General features: G+C 44.3%; 3 protein-coding genes and 1 pseudogene across 5 annotated transcripts; 3 read left to right on the plus strand and 1 right to left on the minus strand.

The window, feature by feature from the left end:
- The first annotated feature begins 1,784 nt into the window (after window positions 1-1,784).
- On the plus strand, window positions 1,785-3,963 carry LOC123056773 (CASP-like protein 4A2). Its single transcript, XM_044480048.1, has 3 exons — window positions 1,785-2,214; window positions 3,228-3,295; window positions 3,733-3,963. The coding sequence occupies exons 1-3, from the start codon at window positions 1,785-1,787 to the stop codon at window positions 3,751-3,753; spliced, it is 519 nt and encodes a 172-aa protein (XP_044335983.1). The 3' UTR covers window positions 3,754-3,963.
- Window positions 3,779-4,645, plus strand: LOC123060248 (uncharacterized; annotated as a pseudogene).
- Window positions 4,646-17,545: 12,900 nt separating this feature from the next.
- On the plus strand, window positions 17,546-21,056 carry LOC123057870 (uncharacterized). 3 transcript variants are annotated; one of them, XR_006426985.1, is made up of 6 exons: window positions 17,546-17,749; window positions 17,907-18,420; window positions 18,565-18,657; window positions 19,307-19,358; window positions 19,455-19,610; window positions 20,723-21,056. XR_006426985.1 is itself a non-coding variant. In XM_044480744.1 (5 exons), exons 2-5 carry the CDS (start codon window positions 18,129-18,131, stop codon window positions 19,480-19,482), a joined length of 465 nt encoding a protein of 154 aa, XP_044336679.1. In that variant the 5' UTR covers window positions 17,546-17,749; window positions 17,907-18,128; the 3' UTR covers window positions 19,483-21,056. The 3 variants fall into 3 exon arrangements, 2 of the variants coding, with proteins under 2 accessions (XP_044336679.1, XP_044336680.1); XM_044480744.1 differs by having other exon boundaries at window positions 19,455-21,056; XM_044480745.1 differs by having other exon boundaries at window positions 19,458-21,056.
- A 1,835-nt stretch (window positions 21,057-22,891) lies between these two features.
- On the minus strand, window positions 22,892-24,116 carry LOC123057871 (uncharacterized). The gene is made up of 2 exons (XM_044480746.1): window positions 23,219-24,116; window positions 22,892-23,126 (listed from the first exon to the last, which is right to left on the minus strand). Exons 1-2 carry the CDS (start codon window positions 23,864-23,866, stop codon window positions 23,052-23,054), a joined length of 723 nt encoding a protein of 240 aa, XP_044336681.1. The 5' UTR covers window positions 23,867-24,116; the 3' UTR covers window positions 22,892-23,051.
- Window positions 24,117-24,413: the final 297 nt, after the last annotated feature.

Raw genomic sequence — 24,413 nt, forward strand, 5'->3', positions numbered from 1 at the left:
ACAAAGGAATAGAAAGTGCGTAGGAATAGGGTGGAGCCTAAAGTGAAAACCTATAGGCTTGAAATTGGAGGAAAATTTTAAACAAGTGGTGATCGGAACGCAGGAAGTCAATATAGTTGTATATGAGAGAATGCACTGACGGCCGGATAAAAAAAATCAAGGGCAACCAGCCGTATCACATCCCGCACTCATGCGCTGCACCAGTTTGCCACGACCCTATGCGAAAAATGAGCTTCCGCCCCATGTTTCAGTTCCCGTGAAAAGCGTAGGCTAAGAAGCCTTTCCCGAGGAATCGCCTAGGCAGTTTCCTTCGTGCCGTACGTCTCTAAAGAAAAAAATCCGAAGGAAAAAACCCACTACAATTCCCGTAAAATTCCTTCGTCCTGAATAGGGCCTAACTATATACATCGGAATAGCTTTTGCGTACACATGCATGCACACATTTATGGATATGTGTAATCAGAAGAAGAGGAAGTCAGAGCACGTCCTTGCCGGTGGGACGGTAGATCAACGCAAAAGGTTGAGTTTAGAGAACATCGAAGAGGGAGGAGGAATTTTGCCCAAAAAAAAAGAGGAGAGAGGAGGAAGGCATTCAATTGCCTTCTTGTGTGGTGTCAATGTGGAAGAAGATGCACTACAACCAGAATTATCTTTTACAGAACTTCATCTGAGGGCATGGTGTTCATGCACATTTCATATAGATAGAAAAAAAAATATAGTTGCTTGGTTTATAAAGAAAACTATACCAAAATCACAGAAAAACACAAAGAAAATGGAAGAAAAATCATCACAATACCGATGTTGACCCAAACAAACCACCACCATTTGACACGGCCACCACTCAGACTGATTGAGAATGAGTTTCCGAAACGCCTTTGCCGTGAAGCAATTTTGAATTGAACAATTGGTTTATGTACATTTTATTTTTGAGATCAGTTGGTTTCTGTACATGTGTCTTTAGTTTCCCTCTTATCTTCTTGTCCAAGAGAGGCCCATGCTCGATTGCCCCACCTTTTTTCCTGATTTTCCATTCGGTTCAACCTTTTTGTCTTCGTGTTTTTGTTCGTTTTTCCTGTTTTTTTGGGGGTGTGTGTGGGGGGGGGGCATTAGTGAACCTTTTGTTTCAAAGTACATGAACATAAATCTAGTCATGGTTGATTTTTTTTCAAAAAAAACATAACCATTTTAAAGAAACATGAACATATTTTGTTAATATGAACATTTTTTGTACATATTTGTTTTCCCGCAAAAAATGAACATTTTTTTTATAAACATGAACATTTTTCCAAAATACAAGGAGCGATGAATAGGCAGACATGCTAAGGTCGTCCAACGTGCAGCGGATGGGCCTCTTTAACGGGCCAAGAAAATTCCGAGTGAGCTGATGCGGGCCCTCCACATAAGTGCCCTAACCCCCCGTTTCTAAAAAAAAGATGCCCTAACCCCCGATTCACCCTGCGGGTGCAGCGACAAAGCCCTCGTCGTGCCAGCCGTCCGTCGCCCTGATCAAGTTTCTCGTCTCTTCGCCGGCAAGCGGCGGCAGCGGTCATCAAAGTCAGGCAACGCCGTGAGTCAATTGCAAGAAATCACTACATTTATAGCTAGATTTACAGAAAACTACCAACTCGTTAATACGTTGCAAAAAACATCACAAAATTATTTAAGCCGTTGCAAAAAGCACTAATCGAATGATTTGGCTCATTTAATCGCTTTGTGACAGGTAGGACCGAGTTGTAAGGTGCTGACTTGGCAACCAAATGTCATACACACCCCTGTATCTAAAAATGAAAAGCAATCAAACCCTCCCTCCCAATCCCCGTCCCTTGCTCCAATTAGCTCCCACCGGCTCCCGTCGCCGCGCCACCCCCACCGGCTCCCGTTGCCGCCGCCGGATCCCGTCTCCCCGCCGCCCCCACCCGCTCCCGTCGCCGCGCCGCCCCACTGGCTCCCATCGCCGCCACCGGATCCAGTCACCGCGCCGCCCCCACTGGCTCCCGTCGCCGCGCCGCGCCCACTGGCTCCCTCGCCGCCGCTGGATCCCGTCACCGCGCCGCCCCCACTGGCTCCCGTCGCCGCCGCTGGAAGCGCACCCGCTGCCTTCCCTCGATGGGGCAGACGCCGCGAGTGCTTCTGTCGTGGCAGCGCCAGAGCGGCCTATGGCTCGAGCTCATCCTCTTCAATGGAGGAGGGCGACGGGAATGGCTTGTCGAGCAGGTGGAGCTCGTCGCCTCCTTCCCCTCCACTCTCTTTGCCGACCACATCAGAGGAGGCTGCCGCTCCTCTGCTTCGGCTTCCGACGCGTGCTCCACATCGCTGCAGCACCGGCAGGCCAACGCCTCGAAAATGCGCACACCTCGGCCGCCTCCTTGTCCTCTACCGCGGCCGTACCCGTCTCCGACGCCGACGAGGGCGCCGCCGTGCCAATCGGACATCAGGGCCAGTGCGCTGAGGTTGTCCACACCGAGGGGGCTGATTGCACTTTTTAAAAGGTCTAGGGGGTGTGTGTGTCAATGTTTTGCCAAGTCAGCTCTTAACAGCCAGGCCCCACTTGTCAGAAAGTGATCAAACGGGCTAAATCACCCGATCAGTGCTTTTTGCAACGACTTAAGTGATTTTGCGATGCTTTTTGCAACGGATTAACGAGTTGGTGGTTTTCTGCAAACCTAGCCACAAATGTGGTGGTTTCTTGCAATTGACTCCAACGCTGTGAAGGTGAGAGATTTCCTCTCTCACCACCGCCTTCTGCTACCTTTTGCTTCATGTTCATATTCGTCTAACTGTCATCTGCTAGGATTCGTGAGGGCTTTATTTGATGGGTTTCAGAGGTGATGCATGTGCGGTTTGAGGTACGTAGGTGTAGAGCGATACAGGGATATTAAAGGTTGATCATAGCATGTTCGTTTAGGTTCGGTAACCATACGCTAGTTAGATCTACTAATGTGGTAGTGAAACTATCTATTGTGTTTGTAATGTTGGCTCCATCAACTAATGTCGTGCCAATCTTTTATATGGTTTGATTGATGTACATGCACTTAGATCAAGCCTGGCTAGTACTAGATGGACTAGTTCTTTCTGAAATTACGAGTGTAGGGCATGCCTTGCTGGATAGTCACTGAGATCCTTTGAGCCGAGCTCAATCTAATGTAAAACTCACCCTTTCAAGATTGAGCTTTGTTGTAGCAGTCTAAGCTTTAACTGATTTTATTTTTTTGCATCTGCATGTACAGTTTATTATAGCCGGGGTATTGTTGCTTATTCTTACGAGGAGTATTTTGAGGAGCCAGTGATGTTTCAGGTATACATTACTACCTCCTTAACCATAAATTTTGCATATTGAAGCTCCAAATTTAAGTGGATGAATCTTTGCAATTTGCTTGCTATGAATTTTTGAAAGTAGATCTGGTTGGTCTCGCCATTTTTATATTTTATACATATTACACAAATAATCCATTTACAAGTAATATTTATAGATATTTGTCACTAATCTGGAATTGTCCCTGGCACAAAGATTTTGGGTTACACTCTAGAAAAATGATATTGCGCTATCTGCTCCAACTCTTGGAAAATCATTTTTTTCTACTAATGCATTCTTTTTGTCAGTTAGTAGTGTTGCTTATAAAAATTTACTCCACTAACTTTACTCCGCCGGATACTTCACTAGCTTTTAGGGGATCGATTAGAAATGCCCTTAGTAGTGTTGCTCATAAGAAGGTTTGAATCAAACTATAACAGGAAAATGTGGCTACTATGTAGTTATCGATGAAGCTCCTGAGTCCTGATCGACACCAAGTCTGAGAAGGTGTGCTTCGCAGAGGCAGGCAACGATGTCGTGGAGTTCCTCACCGGTCTCCTGTCCCTGCCGCTTGGCACTGTTGTCAACCTGTTGTCTCCTGTCCCTGCCTTGGCAACGTGCTCAGCAGCGCGGAGAAACTGGACGCGAAATACAAGATTAAAGAGCGGCGTCTCAGCCCGGCTGTCGGCCGAGCTACGCTCTCCTGCCTACAACAGCTACTGAGTGCGCAGCTCAACAACGCAACGACACTCGCCCCTGACCCTGTTGGAACAACAACAGCCACGTCACTACCTACATCCACGTACACGATTGGGGACGACCTTTCGGTGACTCCGGCATCTTTTTTCACGACTATTTCGTTGTTGGGCATCACAGAGCTTGGCACCCTGGACCTCAGTGCACTGCAGCAAAAGACTGTAAAAATCGGCAAAGAAGAGGTGTGTGATGTGCTCTAATTTATTTCAAGACCCTATGAACTTATTTATATTGTGATTTTGCTTAACTTGATTGATTGATGATTGATTTTTTGTTTTGTGTGTTTTGGATTTTTGAATGTAGGCGCTGGAGATACTCCTTGCTTCCCTCAAGTCGGAGACCGTCCTGACAGACGTCTTCCTGCCGAAGAAGAAGGCTCGCCGCTAGAGACTAGAGAGAAGCTCCTGAGGAAGTTAATCGGATATTACTTGGTGCTCGCTATTTTAGAATTTTAGATACCTTTTTTGACATATCATATTTGCGAGAGCAAGGAGGTAGACATGATTGACTTGGTACTGATTGCATTTATCCGATTTTTACTCCTTTGGGACATTTCGTGCTATATTTCATATAAAAATTGTTCTAGTTTTTACCCTATTCAAGTAAGTTGTTCTAGTTTCGACATTTTAAAGTTCTGCACCGTTCTGTCAACTGTGCCCAATGTTAGTTTGACGTGGCTAGACGAATCATGGAGCATTCATGCAAAATGCATCTGATGTGATAAACAGGGCGCAAGTGACCTAACCGCTTCCCCCAACTCCGACCAAACCATCTTTCAACACCTAAGCCACTCTCTTTGTTGACGCGAGTTATACTCCCTCCGTAAAGAAATACAAGAGCATTTAGGTAACTAAAGTAGTGATCTAAACGCTCTTATATTTCTTTACATAGGAAGTAGATTTCAAAGCCGTGGTGCTGGCAGCGGCTAGCACAGATGTTAGGTTGTCTCACGGGTCAAAGCTAATACCACATAATCTATCACCACTTCTGATTTCGTTCCTCCTCCGTAGTAGAAGCACGAGTTGGCCGGCCTTGAGGCAAGCTTGCCGGAGGTAAGCGATGATGACCTGACGATGCCCAACGATGAGCCGGAGTCCGTGCTCACGCGGATCCATGCCAGCTTCATCATGGGGAAGGTTCATGTGCAGTTCAACATCGTCATGGCGGAGAAGTTTCCACCGCCACCGGTGTCGGTGGTGTTGGCATTCCGACTGGCCGGCTGCCGTATGTCCGGACAAAATATGTCAAAAATGTAATTAATTTGGTCCACTTTAAATGGAAACGCCTGGTTTGCATGAAATTTGTCGGGTTTATTCAAATTCCGTTTGAAATATATCCGGACGTTTGATGGTTAGGGTTAGACGGCGGCTGCCATATCAATGTTTGCGGATGCCTCACATGGACGAATACTATGTCGGGTTTAGGGGATAGCGTTGGAGATCGCCTTAATAATCTTTCACATCATGACAAAATATGTCAAAAATGTAATTAATTTGGTCCACTTTAAATGGAAACACCTGGTTTGCATGAAATTTGTCGGGTTTATTCAAATTCCGTTTGAAATATATCCGGACGTTTGATGGTTAGGGTTAGACGGCGGCTGCCATATCAATGTTTGCGGATGCCTCACATGGACGAATACTATGTCGGGTTTAGGGGATAGCGTTGGAGATCGCCTTAATAATCTTTCACATCATGACAAAATATGTCAAAAATGTAATTAATTTGGTCCACTTTAAATGGAAACGCCTGGTTTGCATGAAATTTGTCGGGTTTATTCAAATTCCGTTTGAAATATATCCGGACGTTTGATGGTTAGGGTTAGACGGCGGCTGCCATATCAATGTTTGCGGATGCCTCACATGGACGAATACTATGTCGGGTTTAGGGGATAGCGTTGGAGATCGCCTTAATAATCTTTCACATCATGACAAAATATGTCAAAAATGTAATTAATTTGGTCCACTTTAAATGGAAACGCCTGGTTTGCATGAAATTTGTCAGGTTTATTCAAATTCCGTTTGAAATATATCCGGACGTTTGATGGTTAGGGTTAGACGGCGGCTGCCATATCAATGTTTGCGGATGCCTCTGGACGAATACTATGTCGGGTTTAGGGGATAGCGTTGGAGATCGCCTTAATAATCTTTCACATCATGACAAAATATGTCAAAAATGTAATTAATTTGGTCCACTTTAAATGGAAACGCCTGGTTTGCATGAAATTTGTCGGGTTTATTCAAATTCCGTTTGAAATATATCCGGACGTTTGATGGTTAGGGTTAGACGGCGGCTGCCATATCAATGTTTGCGGATGCCTCTGGACGAATACTATGTCGGGTTTAGGGGATAGCGTTGGAGATCGCCTTAATAATCTTTCACATCATGACAAGATATGTCAAAAATGTAATTAATTTGGTCCACTTTAAATGGAAACGCCTGGTTTGCATGAAATTTGTCGGGTTTATTCAAATTCCGTTTGAAATATATCCGGACGTTTGATGGTTAGGGTTAGACGGCGGCTGCCATATCAATGTTTGCGGATGCCTCACATGGACGAATACTATGTCGGGTTTAGGGGATAGTGTTGGAGATCGCCTTAATAATCTTTCACATCATGACAAAATATGTCAAAAATGTAATTAATTTGGTCCACTTTAAATGGAAATGCCTGGTTTGCATGAAATTTGTCGGGTTTATTCAAATTCCGTTTGAAATATATCCGGACGTTTGATGGTTAGGGTTAGACGTCGGCTGCCATATCAATGTTTGCGGATGCCTCACATGGACGAATACTATGTCGGGTTTAGGGGATAGTGTTGGAGATCGCCTTAATAATCTTTCACATCATGACAAAATATGTCAAAAATGTAATTAATTTGGTCCACTTTAAATGGAAACGCCTGGTTTGCATGAAATTTGTCGGGTTTATTCAAATTCCGTTTGAAATATATCCGGACGTTTGATGGTTAGGGTTAGACGGCGGCTGCCATATCAATGTTTGCGGATGCCTCACATGGACGAATACTATGTCGGGTTTAGGGGATAGCGTTGGAGATCGCCTTAATAATCTTTCACATCATGACAAGATATGTCAAAAATGTAATTAATTTGGTCCACTTTAAATGGAAACGCCTGGTTTGCATGAAATTTGTCGGGTTTATTCAAATTCCGTTTGAAATATACCCGGACGTTTGATGGTTAGGGTTAGACGGCGGCTGCCATATCAATGTTTGCGGATGCCTCTGGACGAATACTATGTCGGGTTTAGGGGATAGCGTTGGAGATCGCCTTAATAATCTTTCACATCATGACAAAATATGTCAAAAATGTAATTAACTTGGTCCACTTTAAATGGAAACGCCTGGTTTGCATGAAATTTGTCGGGTTTATTCAAATTCCGTTTGAAATATATCCGGACGTTTGATGGTTAGGGTTAGACGTCGGCTGCCATATCAATGTTTGCGGATGCCTCACATGGACGAATACTATGTCGGGTTTAGGGGATAGCGTTGGAGATCGCCTTAATAATCTTTCACATCATGACAAAATATGTCAAAAATGTAATTAATTTGGTCCACTTTAAATGGAAACGCCTGGTTTGCATGAAATTTGTCGGGTTTATTCAAATTCCGTTTGAAATATATCCGGACGTTTGATGGTTAGGGTTAGACGTCGGCTGCCATATCAATGTTTGCGGATGCCTCACATGGACGAATACTATGTCGGGTTTAGGGGATAGCGTTGGAGATCGCCTTAATAATCTTTCACATCATGACAAAATATGTCAAAAATGTAATTAATTTGGTCCACTTTAAATGGAAACGCCTGGTTTGCATGAAATTTGTCAGGTTTATTCAAATTCCGTTTGAAATATATCCGGACGTTTGATGGTTAGGGTTAGACGGCGGCTGCCATATCAATGTTTGCGGATGCCTCTGGACGAATACTATGTCGGGTTTAGGGGATAGCGTTGGAGATCGCCTTAATAATCTTTCACATCATGACAAAATATGTCAAAAATGTAATTAATTTGGTCCACTTTAAATGGAAACGCCTGGTTTGCATGAAATTTGTCGGGTTTATTCAAATTCCGTTTGAAATATATCCGGACGTTTGATGGTTAGGGTTAGACGGCGGCTGCCATATCAATGTTTGCGGATGCCTCTGGACGAATACTATGTCGGGTTTAGGGGATAGCGTTGGAGATCGCCTTAATAATCTTTCACATCATGACAAGATATGTCAAAAATGTAATTAATTTGGTCCACTTTAAATGGAAACGCCTGGTTTGCATGAAATTTGTCGGGTTTATTCAAATTCCGTTTGAAATATATCCGGACGTTTGATGGTTAGGGTTAGACGGCGGCTGCCATATCAATGTTTGCGGATGCCTCACATGGACGAATACTATGTCGGGTTTAGGGGATAGTGTTGGAGATCGCCTTAATAATCTTTCACATCATGACAAAATATGTCAAAATGTAATTAATTTGGTCCACTTTAAATGGAAATGCCTGGTTTGCATGAAATTTGTCGGGTTTATTCAAATTCCGTTTGAAATATATCCGGACGTTTGATGGTTAGGGTTAGACGTCGGCTGCCATATCAATGTTTGCGGATGCCTCACATGGACGAATACTATGTCGGGTTTAGGGGATAGCGTTGGAGATCGCCTTAATAATCTTTCACATCATGACAAAATATGTCAAAAATGTAATTAATTTGGTCCACTTTAAATGGAAACGCCTGGTTTGCATGAAATTTGTCGGGTTTATTCAAATTCCGTTTGAAATATATCCGGACGTTTGATGGTTAGGGTTAGACGGCGGCTGCCATATCAATGTTTGCGGATGCCTCACATGGACGAATACTATGTCGGGTTTAGGGGATAGCGTTGGAGATCGCCTTAATAATCTTTCACATCATGACAAGATATGTCAAAAATGTAATTAATTTGGTCCACTTTAAATGGAAACGCCTGGTTTGCATGAAATTTGTCGGGTTTATTCAAATTCCGTTTGAAATATACCCGGACGTTTGATGGTTAGGGTTAGACGGCGGCTGCCATATCAATGTTTGCGGATGCCTCTGGACGAATACTATGTCGGGTTTAGGGGATAGCGTTGGAGATCGCCTTAATAATCTTTCACATCATGACAAAATATGTCAAAAATGTAATTAACTTGGTCCACTTTAAATGGAAACGCCTGGTTTGCATGAAATTTGTCGGGTTTATTCAAATTCCGTTTGAAATATATCCGGACGTTTGATGGTTAGGGTTAGACGGCGGCTGCCATATCAATGTTTGCGGATGCCTCACATGGACGAATACTATGTCGGGTTTAGGGGATAGCGTTGGAGATCGCCTTAATAATCTTTCACATCATGACAAAATATGTCAAAAATGTAATTAATTTGGTCCACTTTAAATGGAAACGCCTGGTTTGCATGAAATTTGTCGGGTTTATTCAAATTCCGTTTGAAATATATCCGGACGTTTGATGGTTAGGGTTAGACGTCGGCTGCCATATCAATGTTTGCGGATGCCTCACATGGACGAATACTATGTCGGGTTTAGGGGATAGCGTTGGAGATCGCCTTAATAATCTTTCACATCATGACAAAAATATGTCAAAAATGTAATTAATTTGGTCCACTTTAAATGGAAACGCCTGGTTTGCATGAAATTTGTCGGGTTTATTCAAATTCCGTTTGAAATATATCCGGATGTTTGATGGTTAGGGTTAGACGGCGGCTGCCATATCAATGTTTGCGGATGTCTCACATGGACGAATACTATGTCGGGTTTAGGGGATATCGTTGGAGATCGCCTTAATAATCTTTCACATCATGACAAAATATGTCAAAAATGTAATTAATTTGGTCCACTTTAAATGGAAACGCCTGGTTTGCATGAAATTTGTCGGGTTTATTCAAATTCCGTTTGAAATATATCCGGACGGGTTGATGGTTAGGGTTAGACGGCGGCTGCCATATCAATGTTTGCGGATGCCTCACATGGACGAATACTATGTCGGGTTTAGGGGATAGCGTTGGAGATCGCCTTAATAATCTTTCACATCATGACAAAATATGTCAAAAATGTAATTAATTTGGTCCACTTTAAATGGAAACGCCTGGTTTGCATGAAATTTGTCGGGTTTATTCAAATCCCGTTTGAAATATATCCGGACGTTTGATGGTTAGGGTTAGACGGCGGCTGCCATATCAATGTTTGCGGATGCCTCACATGGACGAATACTATGTCGGGTTTAGGGGATAGCGTTGGAGATCGCCTTAATAATCTTTCACATCATGACAAAATATGTCAAAAATGTAATTAATTTGGTCCACTTTAAATGGAAACGCCTGGTTTGCATGAAATTTGTCGGGTTTATTCAAATTCCGTTTGAAATATATCCGGACGTTTGATGGTTAGGGTTAGACGGCGGCTGCCATATCAATGTTTGCGGATGCCTCACATGGACGAATACTATGTCGGGTTTAGGGGATAGCGTTGGAGATCGCCTTAATAATCTTTCACATCATGACAAGATATGTCAAAAATGTAATTAATTTGGTCCACTTTAAATGGAAACGCCTGGTTTGCATGAAATTTGTCGGGTTTATTCAAATTCCGTTTGAAATATATTCGGATGTTTGATGGTTAGGGTTAGACGGCGGCTGCCATATCAATGTTTGCGGATGCCTCACATGGACGAATACTATGTCGGGTTTAGGGGATAGCGTTGGAGATCGCCTTAATAATCTTTCACATCATGACAAAATATGTCAAAAATGTAATTAATTTGGTCCACTTTAAATGGAAACGCCTGGTTTGCATGAAATTTGTCGGGTTTATTCAAATTCCGTTTGAAATATATCCGGACGTTTGATGGTTAGGGTTAGACGGCGGCTGCCATATCAATGTTTGGGGATGCCTCACATGGACGAATACTATGTCGGGTTTAGGGGATAGCGTTGGAGATCGCCTTAATAATCTTTCACATCATGACAAAATATGTCAAAAATGTAATTAATTTGGTCCACTTTAAATGGAAACGCCTGGTTTGCATGAAATTTGTCGGGTTTATTCAAATTCCGTTTGAAATATATCCGGACGTTTGATGGTTAGGGTTAGACGGCGGCTGCCATATCAATGTTTGCGGATGCCTCACATGGACGAATACTATGTCGGGTTTAGGGGATAGCGTTGGAGATCGCCTTAATAATCTTTCACATCATGACAAAATATGTCAAAAATGTAATTAATTTGGTCCACTTTAAATGGAAACGCCTGGTTTGCATGAAATTTGTCGGGTTTATTCAAATTCCGTTTGAAATATATCCGGACGTTTGATGGTTAGGGTTAGACGGCGGCTGCCATATCAATGTTTGAGGATGCCTCACATGGACGAATACTATGTCGGGTTTAGGGGATAGCGTTGGAGATCGCCTTAATAATCTTTCACATCATGACAAAATATGTCAAAAATGTAATTAATTTGGTCCACTTTAAATGGAAACGCCTGGTTTGCATGAAATTTGTCGGGTTTATTCAAATTCCGTTTGAAATATATCCGGACGTTTGATGGTTAGGGTTAGACGGCGGCTGCCATATCAATGTTTGCGGATGCCTCACATGGACGAATACTATGTCGGGTTTAGGGGATAGCGTTGGAGATCGCCTTAATAATCTTTCACATCATGACAAGTTGTGGAATCTTAGAAAATAATCATGTAGTTCTGCTTGCTGATTTCTTAGCCTTCTAGTGGGAGTATCAAAGCTTGCAACTTTGGAACTGAATTTATGGAAAAATTTGTACTAATATGGCGCTGGTAACTCTCCCCGGCAAACCTGGTATTCTTGATCCATGCAGGTGGGGGTGGCACGAAGGCATGATGCATTTTTATTCTGCTGTATCCCTTATACATGATTCGGAACCCCATGAAAACAAAGAGGTGACAATGTGTTGGACAAAGGATGTAGGAAGTAGCAAACCAACAATGTAGTGATCAAACTGTAGATGTAGAGACATTTTGTATTGACAGGATGAAGTGTGAATGAGTGATGTATCCTGTGAGCTTTTTGTAGATGCATGTCGAAGGATTAGTGCAGAATGTGTTTTATTTATCTAGAATACATATGGATGCTATGATATCTGCCATGTGATGGTTGTGTTAGAAATGGAGATTGTTTCTCTAATTTCTTACAAAAAGTAAAATCTGGTCGTGTAACAAACTCTCAGACATCACACAGTCACAGAGCATGACAATTGCTGGAGGTGATTTTCAACAAATTGATTCACGTAGGAATTGCAATTTGCATCGATCTGCTCCGACCATGAAAAACGAGAGGCAATAACCAAGAACAATCTCACATCCTCAACAAAAGTTGTACAGATATATTGCTAATATATAGATTTGCCAAAGGAATAAACAAATGCATAACAATGCAAAATTTATACAAAAGAGAATCCAATATCGCACTCCTGTTATAAGATGTCAATATCTCAAGGTCTGCTGCCGTCCTCCGCGGTTGATTCTGCTGGCGCCACTCCTCTGGTACGGATGGTGGCGGCGGCGCGGTGCAGACGTGGATGACTCGGCTTCGGACACCAGGGGCGACGGAGCCGGCGTGCTGGGCGTCGGGGTCGATGGTGTGTAATACGGCGACGTGCACGACTCCGTGTCCGACGGAGTATAGCCCGGCGACGGCAGAGGGCTCGACGGAGTGCAATCCTTGGAGCTCGCGAGCGGGGGAGGGCTCGACGGCGTGTGCTCCTCGTTGCGCTGGACAGACGACTGGCTATGGCACTCGCTGCCGACGCCGGAGCCCGGAAAGAAGGCGGCGTCCGTGGACTTCAGCATGAGGCCGTAATGGGACGGCGGCGAGGGCGCACCCGGGGTGTACGACGGTGTCATGTCCTCCTCGTAGTGGTCGGCAGACGACGGGTTGTGGCACCCGCGGCGGCCGCCGAAGCTCGGGGGAAAGGGGTCTCCGAGCATGAGGCCGCACTGGGATGGAGGAGAGGGGGCCCCCGGGGAGTACGACGGCGGCGTGTCCTCCTCGACGTCCTCGTAGTAGTAGTTGGCAAACGACGGGTTGCGGCACTCACCGTCGACGCGGAAGCCCAGGTAGACGGGGGCGCCCAGCATGTGGCCGCAGTGGGACGGAGGTGAGCGCGCAACCGCGGTGTAGGACGGCAGCCAGCGTACGGAGGCGCCGCTGGAGCCGGGCGCGAGCGCCATCGTCGCCGCCTGATGGCAGTGGATCAAGAACTGAAGCGCGTACGATCGATGCGGTCAGACCAAACAAAAAAGGTGGAGAGGAAAAGCGCGAAAGAATCAGCTGGGGTGGGGGGATAATATGGCCGTCGTGGCGTGGCGGTCACGCTCCAAGTTCTTCCCGGAGTCGGATTTGAAATCCCCAGCGTCGCCATCGCCATGGCGGCAACACGCCGTAACGCGGCGGGAGCGAGCAATCCGACTGTCACCGAGACACGACTGATTTCTCTTCAGTTCAGAGCGCGCAGAAACTCTGAGGGTGGGCTAAGGAATCCAAATGACGACGCGTGGGCCGGTTGGGTTCACGGGCCGAAGCCTCCATTCTTCATCTCTCGTTTTCCATGTACGATTGTCTCAAAAAAAAAATCAGTCATGTACGAGAAGCCTCTGGTCGCGGGAGGCGATTACTCCGGCGAGTTAGAGCAACTTTAGCAGACCCCACGAAATCTCGACCCGCAAAACACGTTTGCAATTTCACGAAGATCTCGTTTGCGGGTCGAAACTAACGTGGCCGAACATAAACCGTAGATAAAACTACATAATTTGAAAAAGCAGTTTCGCGGGAAAAACTGTACCTCGTGGACGTGAGTAGTTCATCATGTACTACATATATTTTATATGATCAAACACTACAAACACTAGTTCATACTATATACTACGTCAATATTAGTACCATAGGGGTGGAGATCTCACGACAGCGAGCTCGCGGCCATGGATGACGCCGTGGAGGTGCTCATTCCTCCTCGTCGGAGCTGCCGAGGTCGATGTACTTCACCCTCTGCTCCTCGCGGATGTGCCGCCACTTATCGTCCTTCTCCTTGGCAGCGAGGTTGGCCGCGGCTGCCTGCCGGAACTGGAGGTCTTCGAGCTCCTCGTGGTGGCGCCGGTGCTCCGCCTCCTCGTACATGCTCCGCTGCCGCAACCGCGTCGACGTCGGCGACGAAGTCCTCCAGCCCGACGACTCCGCGGCGGCCGAGCTCCTCGGGCTCCTCCTTGACGGGGACAAACTCGAAGTCCTCCGGCTCCTTCGACCACTTCTTCTTCACGGGGAGAAGGCCCTCGCCGGAAGAGTAGGAGCTCCCGGCGTAGGAAGATCTCGCTGCGGACGAGAAGGACGTGACAGAGGACGGGGTACGGCCGTGCCGACGGTCGTACTCGTCCGTCTCGCGGATGCGGAAGCTCGGCGGCGGCGAGAGGCCGCGGTTGATCCACTTCCTCGCGCCGTTCGACCGGACGCGCCACTTGCGCTCGGGTTTGCTTCCGCCGCCGGATCTGCTGCCGGAGCCGCGTCCAGAGATCGAGGCGGAAGGTGGTCTCCGGCGGCGAGAAATGTGGAGAAGGGGGGTGGGGAATTGTGTGGCTCGGTGGCGGCTGGGGATAGGGTTTCGACTCACAAACGCGCCGCGGAACCGTAGATATAGTGGTCGGGCAATGCGGTTTGCGGGCCGCGGCAAATTTTTTTACGGGACGGGCGAGTATGCGGACTCTGTTCTGACCGAAAAATTAGGCTAAGCCCATATACTTACCGAAATTTTGCGCTTTCGTATTTTTTGCAGGATCTGCTAGAGTTGCTCTTATACCTGACAAACCATCAGGTGATTCCCAAAACCGCATCTCACCCGTTTAACCGCGTGCAGCTTGTTTTTTTGTGTGCATTGTCTGGTATTTTCGTCAAACAGAGAGGCTGCACGCGCGCACCTGCTTGCACGCGCTCACCTGAAATTGTGGTTCGCTGTGACGTGCGATGCTATATCCATGAATAAAAAATATACTTTCTTCTTTTCGGTTTATAGGGTTTATTTCAACTCTTTTTTCAATTTAAAGGGCTTATCTCCATTTTATTTTTAGTTTTTGAGGCGCATTAAATCTTTGCATGTAAGAATTAAAAAAGAACACATCAATGCATGTAATGTTCCTACTCATCTAGTGGCCAAGCATGCATGCATTGCAATTAATCCAAATTAATGCATGAGTTTAATTTGAGTAGTTTTGTAAAGTACGAGATATATTCCTTCACTCACAAAATGCCTTGGCTGATGAGATTTCAGATTTGAGCCCTATAAACCAAAAAGGAGGGGGTAAATAGATATTTTCTTATAAAAAATAGAGGAATATAAATTTATAATTGCCATGATCTAAAATAACGAAAATTGTCATGCTACTTTATAAAACTGCCATTTCTCTAATTTATAAATTTACAATGGTATGATTTAGAAAAAAGTGCCATGTGATCTACTTTTTTAATAAATTTTTGCGGTGGAGATGTTTCACTGTGCGAACAATGCCATATTGGAGAACATTTTTACTTTATTTTTGCCATGCACCAAACACAAAACATGCTACAAATTTTTGATTTATTTTGTCCACTTTGCAAAAATCATGAAAAATGGCATGCCAAGGAAAAAATAAAACTGTCATGCCAATAAAAAAAAGGTCATCCTCTTAATAATAGAAATGCCACGCTCTCAAATAATAAAACTGACATATTGTTAATACTAAAATTGCCGGTTTGAAATGGCTTTGATAGCAACCTTTCCATTAGTGTTTTGCTCATTTAAGGAAATGATTTCCATGATAAGTTATACGCGCACTCACATGGGCTAATGGTTAATGTTTGCATTGGTAAATCATGAGATATATATAGTGTTATCTATTCGTAAATCTTGCAATTGTTTTGGTTAACGTCTTGGTGCATTTTTATCATGTATTCCTATTACTGTTCAGATTAACTAGATTTATTTTGTAAATAATACGTAGTCATTTGGCTCGAGTAATATCATGACCATACTCGATACTGTGATTTTCAAAGAATGTACAAAAAAAAAAAACTTAAAGCATACATTTTATTATATTTTATTTGTTTGCTAATATTGGAATGCTAACTTCACATTTTTCTCTTCCTGTATTGCATCAATTGGAAAGTCATTAATGGACTACTCAAATGACAACACATAGAGGTTGTTTGGTTTGTACCCCACACTGGCCTTACCAATCTTGGCTCGCCAAATAATTGGCGTAGGATTTTGCCTCTCGTGCCTGGGCATAATATTGGCTTAGAATTGAACTAGGGTTGTCATAGAAGTGTAGGCGCACCAATTTTTTGGTCTCCATCCAAGTGACCACCAAGGTGGGGTCAACGCTCAATTCTTCTGCAGGGCAAGTGAGGGCAATGATCCAAAACAACCCCATAACCACTTGTATAGTTACAGTTAGTTGAGTTTTTCTCTTTGTTTATCCATGTTCTTTGTTTCACACTTGTATAATGTCAGCATGCATTGCACAAGCCTTGAGAAGTAACGACAATCATGCTGAAACCATGGATGGCACTAGTAACTTCTATTAGAATGCGAACCAACTTGTGGTTAGATAGTTAGGAGGACAGTGGTATCCCCGGCCCATTTGAATTCAAGTCCTAGACTTGACACGGATGCTCGCATTTTCCTGAATTTATTACAGGTCTTCCCGCGATGTGTGCTCTGTGGGAGGAGAGACGTTGTCGTCGTCGACTACCAAGGCATCTATGGCAACTTCGTCAATCTCAAGATGATGTGTCCGCTTAGTCTCCCAGAAGTGCTCATAAGGATAGGTTGTGCATGCGTGCGTTCATAAGGGTGAGTGTATGTACGTATATATGAGCATCTGTATTATGTTAAAAAATCTTCTATTAGGACAAACAGAATATATAAGAGATCTCAATATATAATCACATTTCTAGGGTTGGATTAAGAAGTCAATAACCATTTATATAGTACTAAAAGAAGTTGCTAAACAGTTCCTATCCATGATTAGTGATCTAAAGCCAGTGCATCATGCATCATGCAGTGCAAATGATTAAACAAGTTTACAAAATCCAGTGCTTACTGGTTTGGCAAGCCTCGCCACTGCATGGTGGTACACACATTATACATATACTAAATCTAACCAGGATTCTTTTTTTCACTGTTTTTTTGACTTTTTTTATCAGTAAAAAAACCGGCCAATGGGAGGCCGCCACGTTAATTACTGGGGGATATTGCGGTGTACGCTTTGAAGTGTATCCAGCGATTGTTTTGGTTGGATTGGCTCTGTTGGCCGGATATACTTTGTCCAGCTGAGTCGGTTGCCGCTTGATTCACCGCTCCAATCGCTCTCTCTAGAAAAAGGCATCGCTAGACATACCTATATAAAGGCTGCACGGCTGCCTCGCTTCCCACCGCCACCGCTGCAGAACAGTCAACCGCTGCTCCACCGCCGTCGCAATCCGTCGTCACACCACGTTCTCGGCATCCACCACCGCCTCCACCGATGGCCTGATCCGGTTTTCGTCCCGCTCCTCGGCTTCTCGATGCCCCAACGTCGCCTCTCACCTCCGACCTCTTCCAGCGCCCTCCCCGTTCCCGTACGGCCTCCTCCAACGACCTCACTAACTAGGTTCGTCGTCTACTCTACACCGATGCTGAGCTGCCTGTAACGTGTTCGGTCAATTGCCCCAACCGAGCCAAGTCTATATACCGGACCAGCGTGGAGCGAGTTTGGCCGCCGGGACCTCCAAAACGGCGCTTGATGTTCGAAAACCTCTCGTGTGCAGGCCACCCTGGTTACTGTCGATGGGAACTATAGCGAGCGCCCACGGCGTTGGCGCTGACGAGGAGGCCTCGAGAATACGGAGATGTGGCCTGACCGCTCGAGCTTGCTTCTGCTTTTCCAGGAACCACCAGCGTAAGTCTTCACCTATGGTCTGATTGTATATTTTTAGTTATATACAAATTTTGCAAATCTTTGTGAATCATCCCCTCTCGCGAGCACCTCGATGTTGTCTCGCAGGTCCAACGCCTTCATAGCCTCCGGCCACCTGCAGCAACCCCAGGGTTGGCGTTGTGTCCCAGGCTGCGGGACAGCCCTGCTCCGGCAGCCTCGCCTAGCAGCTCTGGCACACGTGCAGGACGCGTCCCTGCTGTTCCCGTGCGACCATGAAGTTGTGGAGGATGCCCCCTTCCATTGTGGAGATGGTTTCTATTGCGCTAGAGGGAGTTTCATTTGTCGCCGAAAAATTCTCAATCCTTTAGTACAACTGCGGCTCTCTTCAATCATCCATTATTCAGGTTTATGGAACTACAGTTCTTTACTGAGTAGCGAGCACTTCTTTTCTCAATGCTCTTTTTCCAGTTAGTGACATACTGTCAGCGATCATTTGGTGCTGATGTTTCAACCTTGCCCCTAATTTATCCCTTGATTTTCTCTTCCAGTGTATGAGATCTTGGGTGAGTGCTACTATGATAGAAGATGCGTAAATAATGTTTTAGTAATGGATGTTGGTTGCCTTTGTGAGAAGCTCTCAGGTAAAAAATAGATGCAAGATGATTGTTTTGAAGTACCAATGCACATTGCAATACACGTATCTACTTTAAATTCGTTAGGGACAACTAGATGCATGTGTATCATTCTTTCAAGGTTTCTGGTTTGATGAAATATAAGCTTTGTACATTGGGTACATTATGTAGACTGTATTAAGTTCAGGAAGTAAAGTAACTTATTAGCTCACAGAGTTCCGGTCTGGACCGAGACCATATGTTCCTGCCATGAACAGTTAAATCCAGAAAATATCAAAATATTCAGAAAATTATGAGTTTTTTCTAACGGACAGACATCTTCTGGTTTTCCCTTTGTTTGGTCCAGTACCCTGTACTCCAAAACAATCAGATGTCCCATCTGTTGAGCAGACTTGAAAATCAGAGGGTTACTGAAGTATTGGAGTAAACTGAATAGGGAGCCACACCCATTACTGGATGGGTCGGAAGCAATTTGTTCAAATTTCTGGAGTACTCAATTTTCTATGATATGCCTGTGCTCTTGTATCGTGCTAACGAAAGCTATTTTGCCGTTGTGGTATTTGGTTACACATCCAGCCCAGCTATTAGATTGTTATAGGCTATTTGTTTCTCTATTTTTGGTTGTGCTTCCTGATTGACAGTATATGTTCTGCTGCAGGCTGTGTACAAGGAAACAGTATGGTCGTATCCCTTGGTGGTTATCCTTGCAGGTGCTTATGTATTGATCAATCGATTTTAGATTATTGTTGATCGTGATGGTTCATGGACCTGAGTACCTGGCACTGACCCCCTTCCATGTGATGCAGCAGGCATGAGCACGGGGACAAAAACTAATTGCAGGCCAGGGAGGTTAGTATAAGGCAAGCTGTTTAAATTTCCATGATGCAACACCCATCAAGTATTCAGTTGGGATTTCAAAACCGGGATAACTAAATACTGGGAGATGATAGACAATTTTCCAGGTAACTCTTGTGATTTTTGAATGTAGGACCTGAATAGTTGATGTGTGTAGCAGAAGAATGCAGAGCGACTAATTATTTGAGATAATTTTTTAACCTCAGATAGGATAATGTGGGATATTATTGGTTCATCATGTCTGCACTAAGAAGGCAATGAACATGAACCAAATAATTGATCCGACTTAATTTTGTTTGTTTGCTCTATGTATGGTAACACGTCTCTGTCATGCTTATTCTTAACTGCCACATTTATGGACAAGAACTCATTAGTTAGTTTAGTTCCTCTTTTCTGTTCTACACTTATAGCATTAAGGGCATCGTGCGATAGTTAGCAGGTTCTTTTTGTGGTTGGTCAGGACATCCTGCTACATAGTTCGACCATTTTATTTAGTATAATTGAGAAACACGTCACTTGATTTTTCTTTCAAGTTACATTGATGAGACAATAGATTGGCTATATAGTGTAAGTTTGTAGCATGACTGTGAGGTCTATTGCCCCCTAAAGTTTCATATATTGCATTACCTCAGTTCTTTTAATGATGTTTAGATAGATTGATTTTCGTTCATTCATTATGCATTGCAATGTTAACTTCCTCACTACCCATTAATTTCCAATGTTCATATGTGAAGACATGCTCATATGCACTTCTACGTCTCACATGGTTAACCCTTTTTTGGAATAGAAAGGCAGGATGGATATTGTTTCAGTGTAGGTATTCTTTAGTCTTCAGTGTCAATTGCCCGACCCTTGAGCTCATTATCTCCCATTCGTTCAAGACAACAAGATAAAGAAATAGCATGTCATGTGCATCCATTGAGAATAGTTCTGAATTAGCCTACTGAAAACTATTGTAGTATATAGTTTGAGGAGGAACAATGTATTGTGAAAATTAGTGATTTTTCACTAATAGGACGGTTACTAATTTGGAGTGTAATTTCACTCATTTATGTAGTAACTCTGATCCTACTATGCTGCTACATGTGGTCTGGAACAAAAAAAATTGTTATGAAGCACATGGATTATAGAGGTGGTAATAATGAAGTATCCTTATAAGGTGTTTGGTTCACACTTCTGTAACGTAGCGTCGTAGCCTAAGTTTTGAATTGTTTTGCAGCTCTGCCTTGGTTGTTACTCACCTTCACTCCACTCTCCATTAGCCATGTCACATTGGCTAGCGTTGTAGAGAGGTCGCCTAGAGATGATCTCAAATTGCTCACATGCCGGAACATTGATGAGAAAAATCAACTGTGCTCCTCTATCTACTGTCCGACACCTCCACCTTACATAATCCTAGGCCTCATGCAAAATGAATGTATGTTCTTGAGATCCTGCCTAAAATATGGCAGAGGGACTTCAGAAAGGTTGCCCATGTATAATACAGTAAAGCTGGCATATTCAGTGATCAAGTGGTGGTATATTGAATTATAATCTGACATGTTATCTTGAGTAGACCGTCATCATGCAGATTCGTGTTTTACTGAATACCCTGTACTGAAATATTCACATGCTATGTTGCTTTCTAAACTAAGTGCTACATTTGTTTAGCGTAGTATATGCTGATTAAGTGCTAAACCACAACAAAGTCATGTGCAAGAATTTGCACGAGCTTTAAATCATATCATCACCGGTGTCATCTCGCTGGCGGCCGCACTAGAATAGTATAAGATGGCAATGGTTGTAACATGCCTGGTCTTGGTATGAGATAGCAATGTGTACATCTTTCTTTGTAAATATATATTGACTACAGCGTTTAATCTTATTAGTAAATTGCCAGTGCGTACATCCTTTTGTGGAAGATGCATCACATAGGGTGAGAATAAATGTATCCTTTCCAGTTTGCTTCTATGTGTTACTTCTTATATGCAACAAAGTTTTAAGATGTAATGTCTTTTTTCCGTTTGGAAAGCTGATTATCGTACAATGCAAATGAATGAAATATAAACCCTCTTTGAGGGTATATAGTTGACAATCCACATAGTACTTATTTAAAATTCACTGCATATAACAAAGACACCATCTATAAGCATTACATATTGCCGGGGTGCGGCGTGCCGCCGCACGGGTATAGCTAGTATACATTATTACCTTTTGAAGCTCATCTCATTGATGATCCATAGCAATATGCTTGCGGAAGTTATAACCATGCTCATTTTTATCCATGTGATCTAAAAGCATCTGAGTGATTCATTTTGGCCTTTGATTTGTGGGCACAATAACATTGTTCACAACACATAGAAACACAATGAGTCGTAGTTGGCAGGCACAAGCATTGCTTGCATCTCTCCAAAACCAGTCCTAGCTAAGTCATAACCCCCACAAGCCTCTTTATAGTGCTCACTGTGACCTCATACAATGATCATCCAGGACATGCCCTTTGCTAGGAAAACCCATCAAATGATTGAGTAAGCGCTAGTTGAAAGACTGCCCATTAGGCTATTACACACTTATATTCTGTAGTAGTCAAAACATATTAAATATATTTTATACACCTCTTTGAGGAGAATAATTACATCTTTGTTCTAGATGGAGCTAATTAGGCTTATGCCTACCATACCAATTGATCATTAAGGAAGAAGCTTCTCTTATGTGTATCACCATGATCAGATGGCATCATACGCACAAAACTCATTCTATCAACTATGCTAGCAAAGGTTCTAATTCTTCGGTAAACTAAATTCATCATAGTCATCTAGGGATAGGAACACCTCATCTAAGCATGAAAATTCCATGTCATCCTTGTGTGGAAGATCACTTGCGAATCATAGCTTGGCTCAAACACCCGGCATTACCACCCAATTTCTGCATCCATGCATGTTGGCACGTTTGTCATGCATATATTATGATGCTAAATGCATAGTTTAACAAAATGCTAGATACAATAACATGTACTCACATTGTCTGGGTTGCCTTTCTTCTTGCGAGGCCACTTGTGTGAACTACCTGAGGTGCTCTTACTATACCCCCATTCACGTAAGTAAGTGGTACTCATGCATCACCCAGGTTATTTTGGTCGCCTGAAAGGGCTCCCCAATGGAGAAGATGAACGTCTTCTTCAGACCGACATTAAAACCGCCACTACTGACTGCCCCATCAGTACCGATGGGACTCCAGTACCATTTCGTGAGGTCCTACTATGTGCTGCATGGCTGATTATGTTATACAGTATGTGTTTGTTTAATTAGTGATATAGGGATTGTGTATGCTGATCCGAAACTAGCTCAAGTTTATACTGAACTGTCAATTCTAACACCCACTCATCGAAACAATGAACCGAGAGACACCAAAAGCAACATTGGCAGAATCTTTGATTCATCACGGCAGCAGCCGCACAAGAAAAATATGCCATCACGACTAAATTCAAGTGATATTGAAAAACATATCCTTTCTATCATAATGATATATGACAATGAAAAATTCTGAATTACTATTAGTGGACAATGGCTTCACTCTTGACTCTTGAGGAAGACATCCGTCAGCACGGTCTTGGACTGGAGGGAAGCAGCGAGTATCCTCAGCGCCTACAAAATTCCAACGCATGCAGGGGAAAATAAAATCAATCACCAGCAGTTCAAAAGTCCTAGTCAGAAACCGAAGGACGCCACGTACATACCTCTTCCTTGCCGATCTTCACGGTTTTCTCCTGCAGCGTGCTGAGGTCCTCGCCACCAAATTGTGCGAACTGCGCGATGCCCAGAAGCGACATGGTCGTGAAAAAAGAAGCCGGAGTCACCGAGAGGTCGTCCCCGACAGTGTACGTGGCCGTGGGTAGCGACGGCGTCGTGGATGTTCCCGCGGCGGCAGCATTGTACGTGGAACTGGTGCAATGGCAGCAGGTTCGGCCGTTGATGAGGTGCGCGCTCAGCAGCTGCTGCAGGCGGGAGAGCGCGGCGGGGGTGACGGCCGGGCTGAGGCGCCGCTCCTTGCCCTTGTAGCCGGCGTCCATCTTCTCCACGCTGCCGGGGACGTTGCCGATGCTGCCGACCATGCGCTCCTTGGTCAGCAGGTCGACGACGGTGCCCAGCGGCAGGGACAGGAGGCCGGTGAGGAACTCCACGACGTCGCTTCCGGCCTCGGCGAACCGCACCTTCTGAGTCTTGGTGTCGATCACGAGCTTGATCGGTAACCCCGCCGCCAAAGTCGCTGCGGCTGCCCCCTGTGCAGCTATCTCGTCATCGTCATCCTCATCCTCCGATCCCCACTCCGGCGCACTAGCATCATCCGATTCCGACGACATCGCCGCCCGCTGGCGGCGAGGCATTTTAAGTCACGGCGCAGGCGCTCAGCGGCGGTGTGCAAAGGTGAAGGTCGAGGAGAGAGCAGTCGATCAGGGAGCGGCGGCGGCTAGCTAGGGTTTAGATGGTGCGGATGCAGATGAGCACGCGCACGAATTTATCCTAGGCGTCAGACTACCATGATATGCACCCATCAGACCTGTCATACGCCATCGGATTGGAAGTAATATGGACGTCCGATGTGTTGTGTGCGCGCGTGGTGATGCCTAGGCATGCAGCTTGTTTGGATAGACACTAGTAACAGCGATTTTCTTTCCATAACTGCTTGCGTAAATCACATCTTCTACAGTAATTTGTTACCATATTTCATGGGATTAGCTCCGATGGTTAGCAGGCGGTCCTCTTCCTTGGGAAGCAAATATTGTTCCATTATTATTTAGAAGATTGGCTTCCTTAACAAAAAAATAGTTTCCAATGGATAAATACGTTGCTTTCATGGTGAATTAAACTGCTTGCATCTACAGGTGAATTGGCTTCCACGGTGAATTAAACTTGCTATAGTGTCGAGGCAGA

The sequence above is a fragment of the Triticum aestivum genome, chromosome 3A, assembly GCF_018294505.1.
Source record: "Triticum aestivum cultivar Chinese Spring chromosome 3A, IWGSC CS RefSeq v2.1, whole genome shotgun sequence".
Classification (NCBI taxonomy): Eukaryota; Viridiplantae; Streptophyta; class Magnoliopsida; order Poales; family Poaceae; genus Triticum; species Triticum aestivum.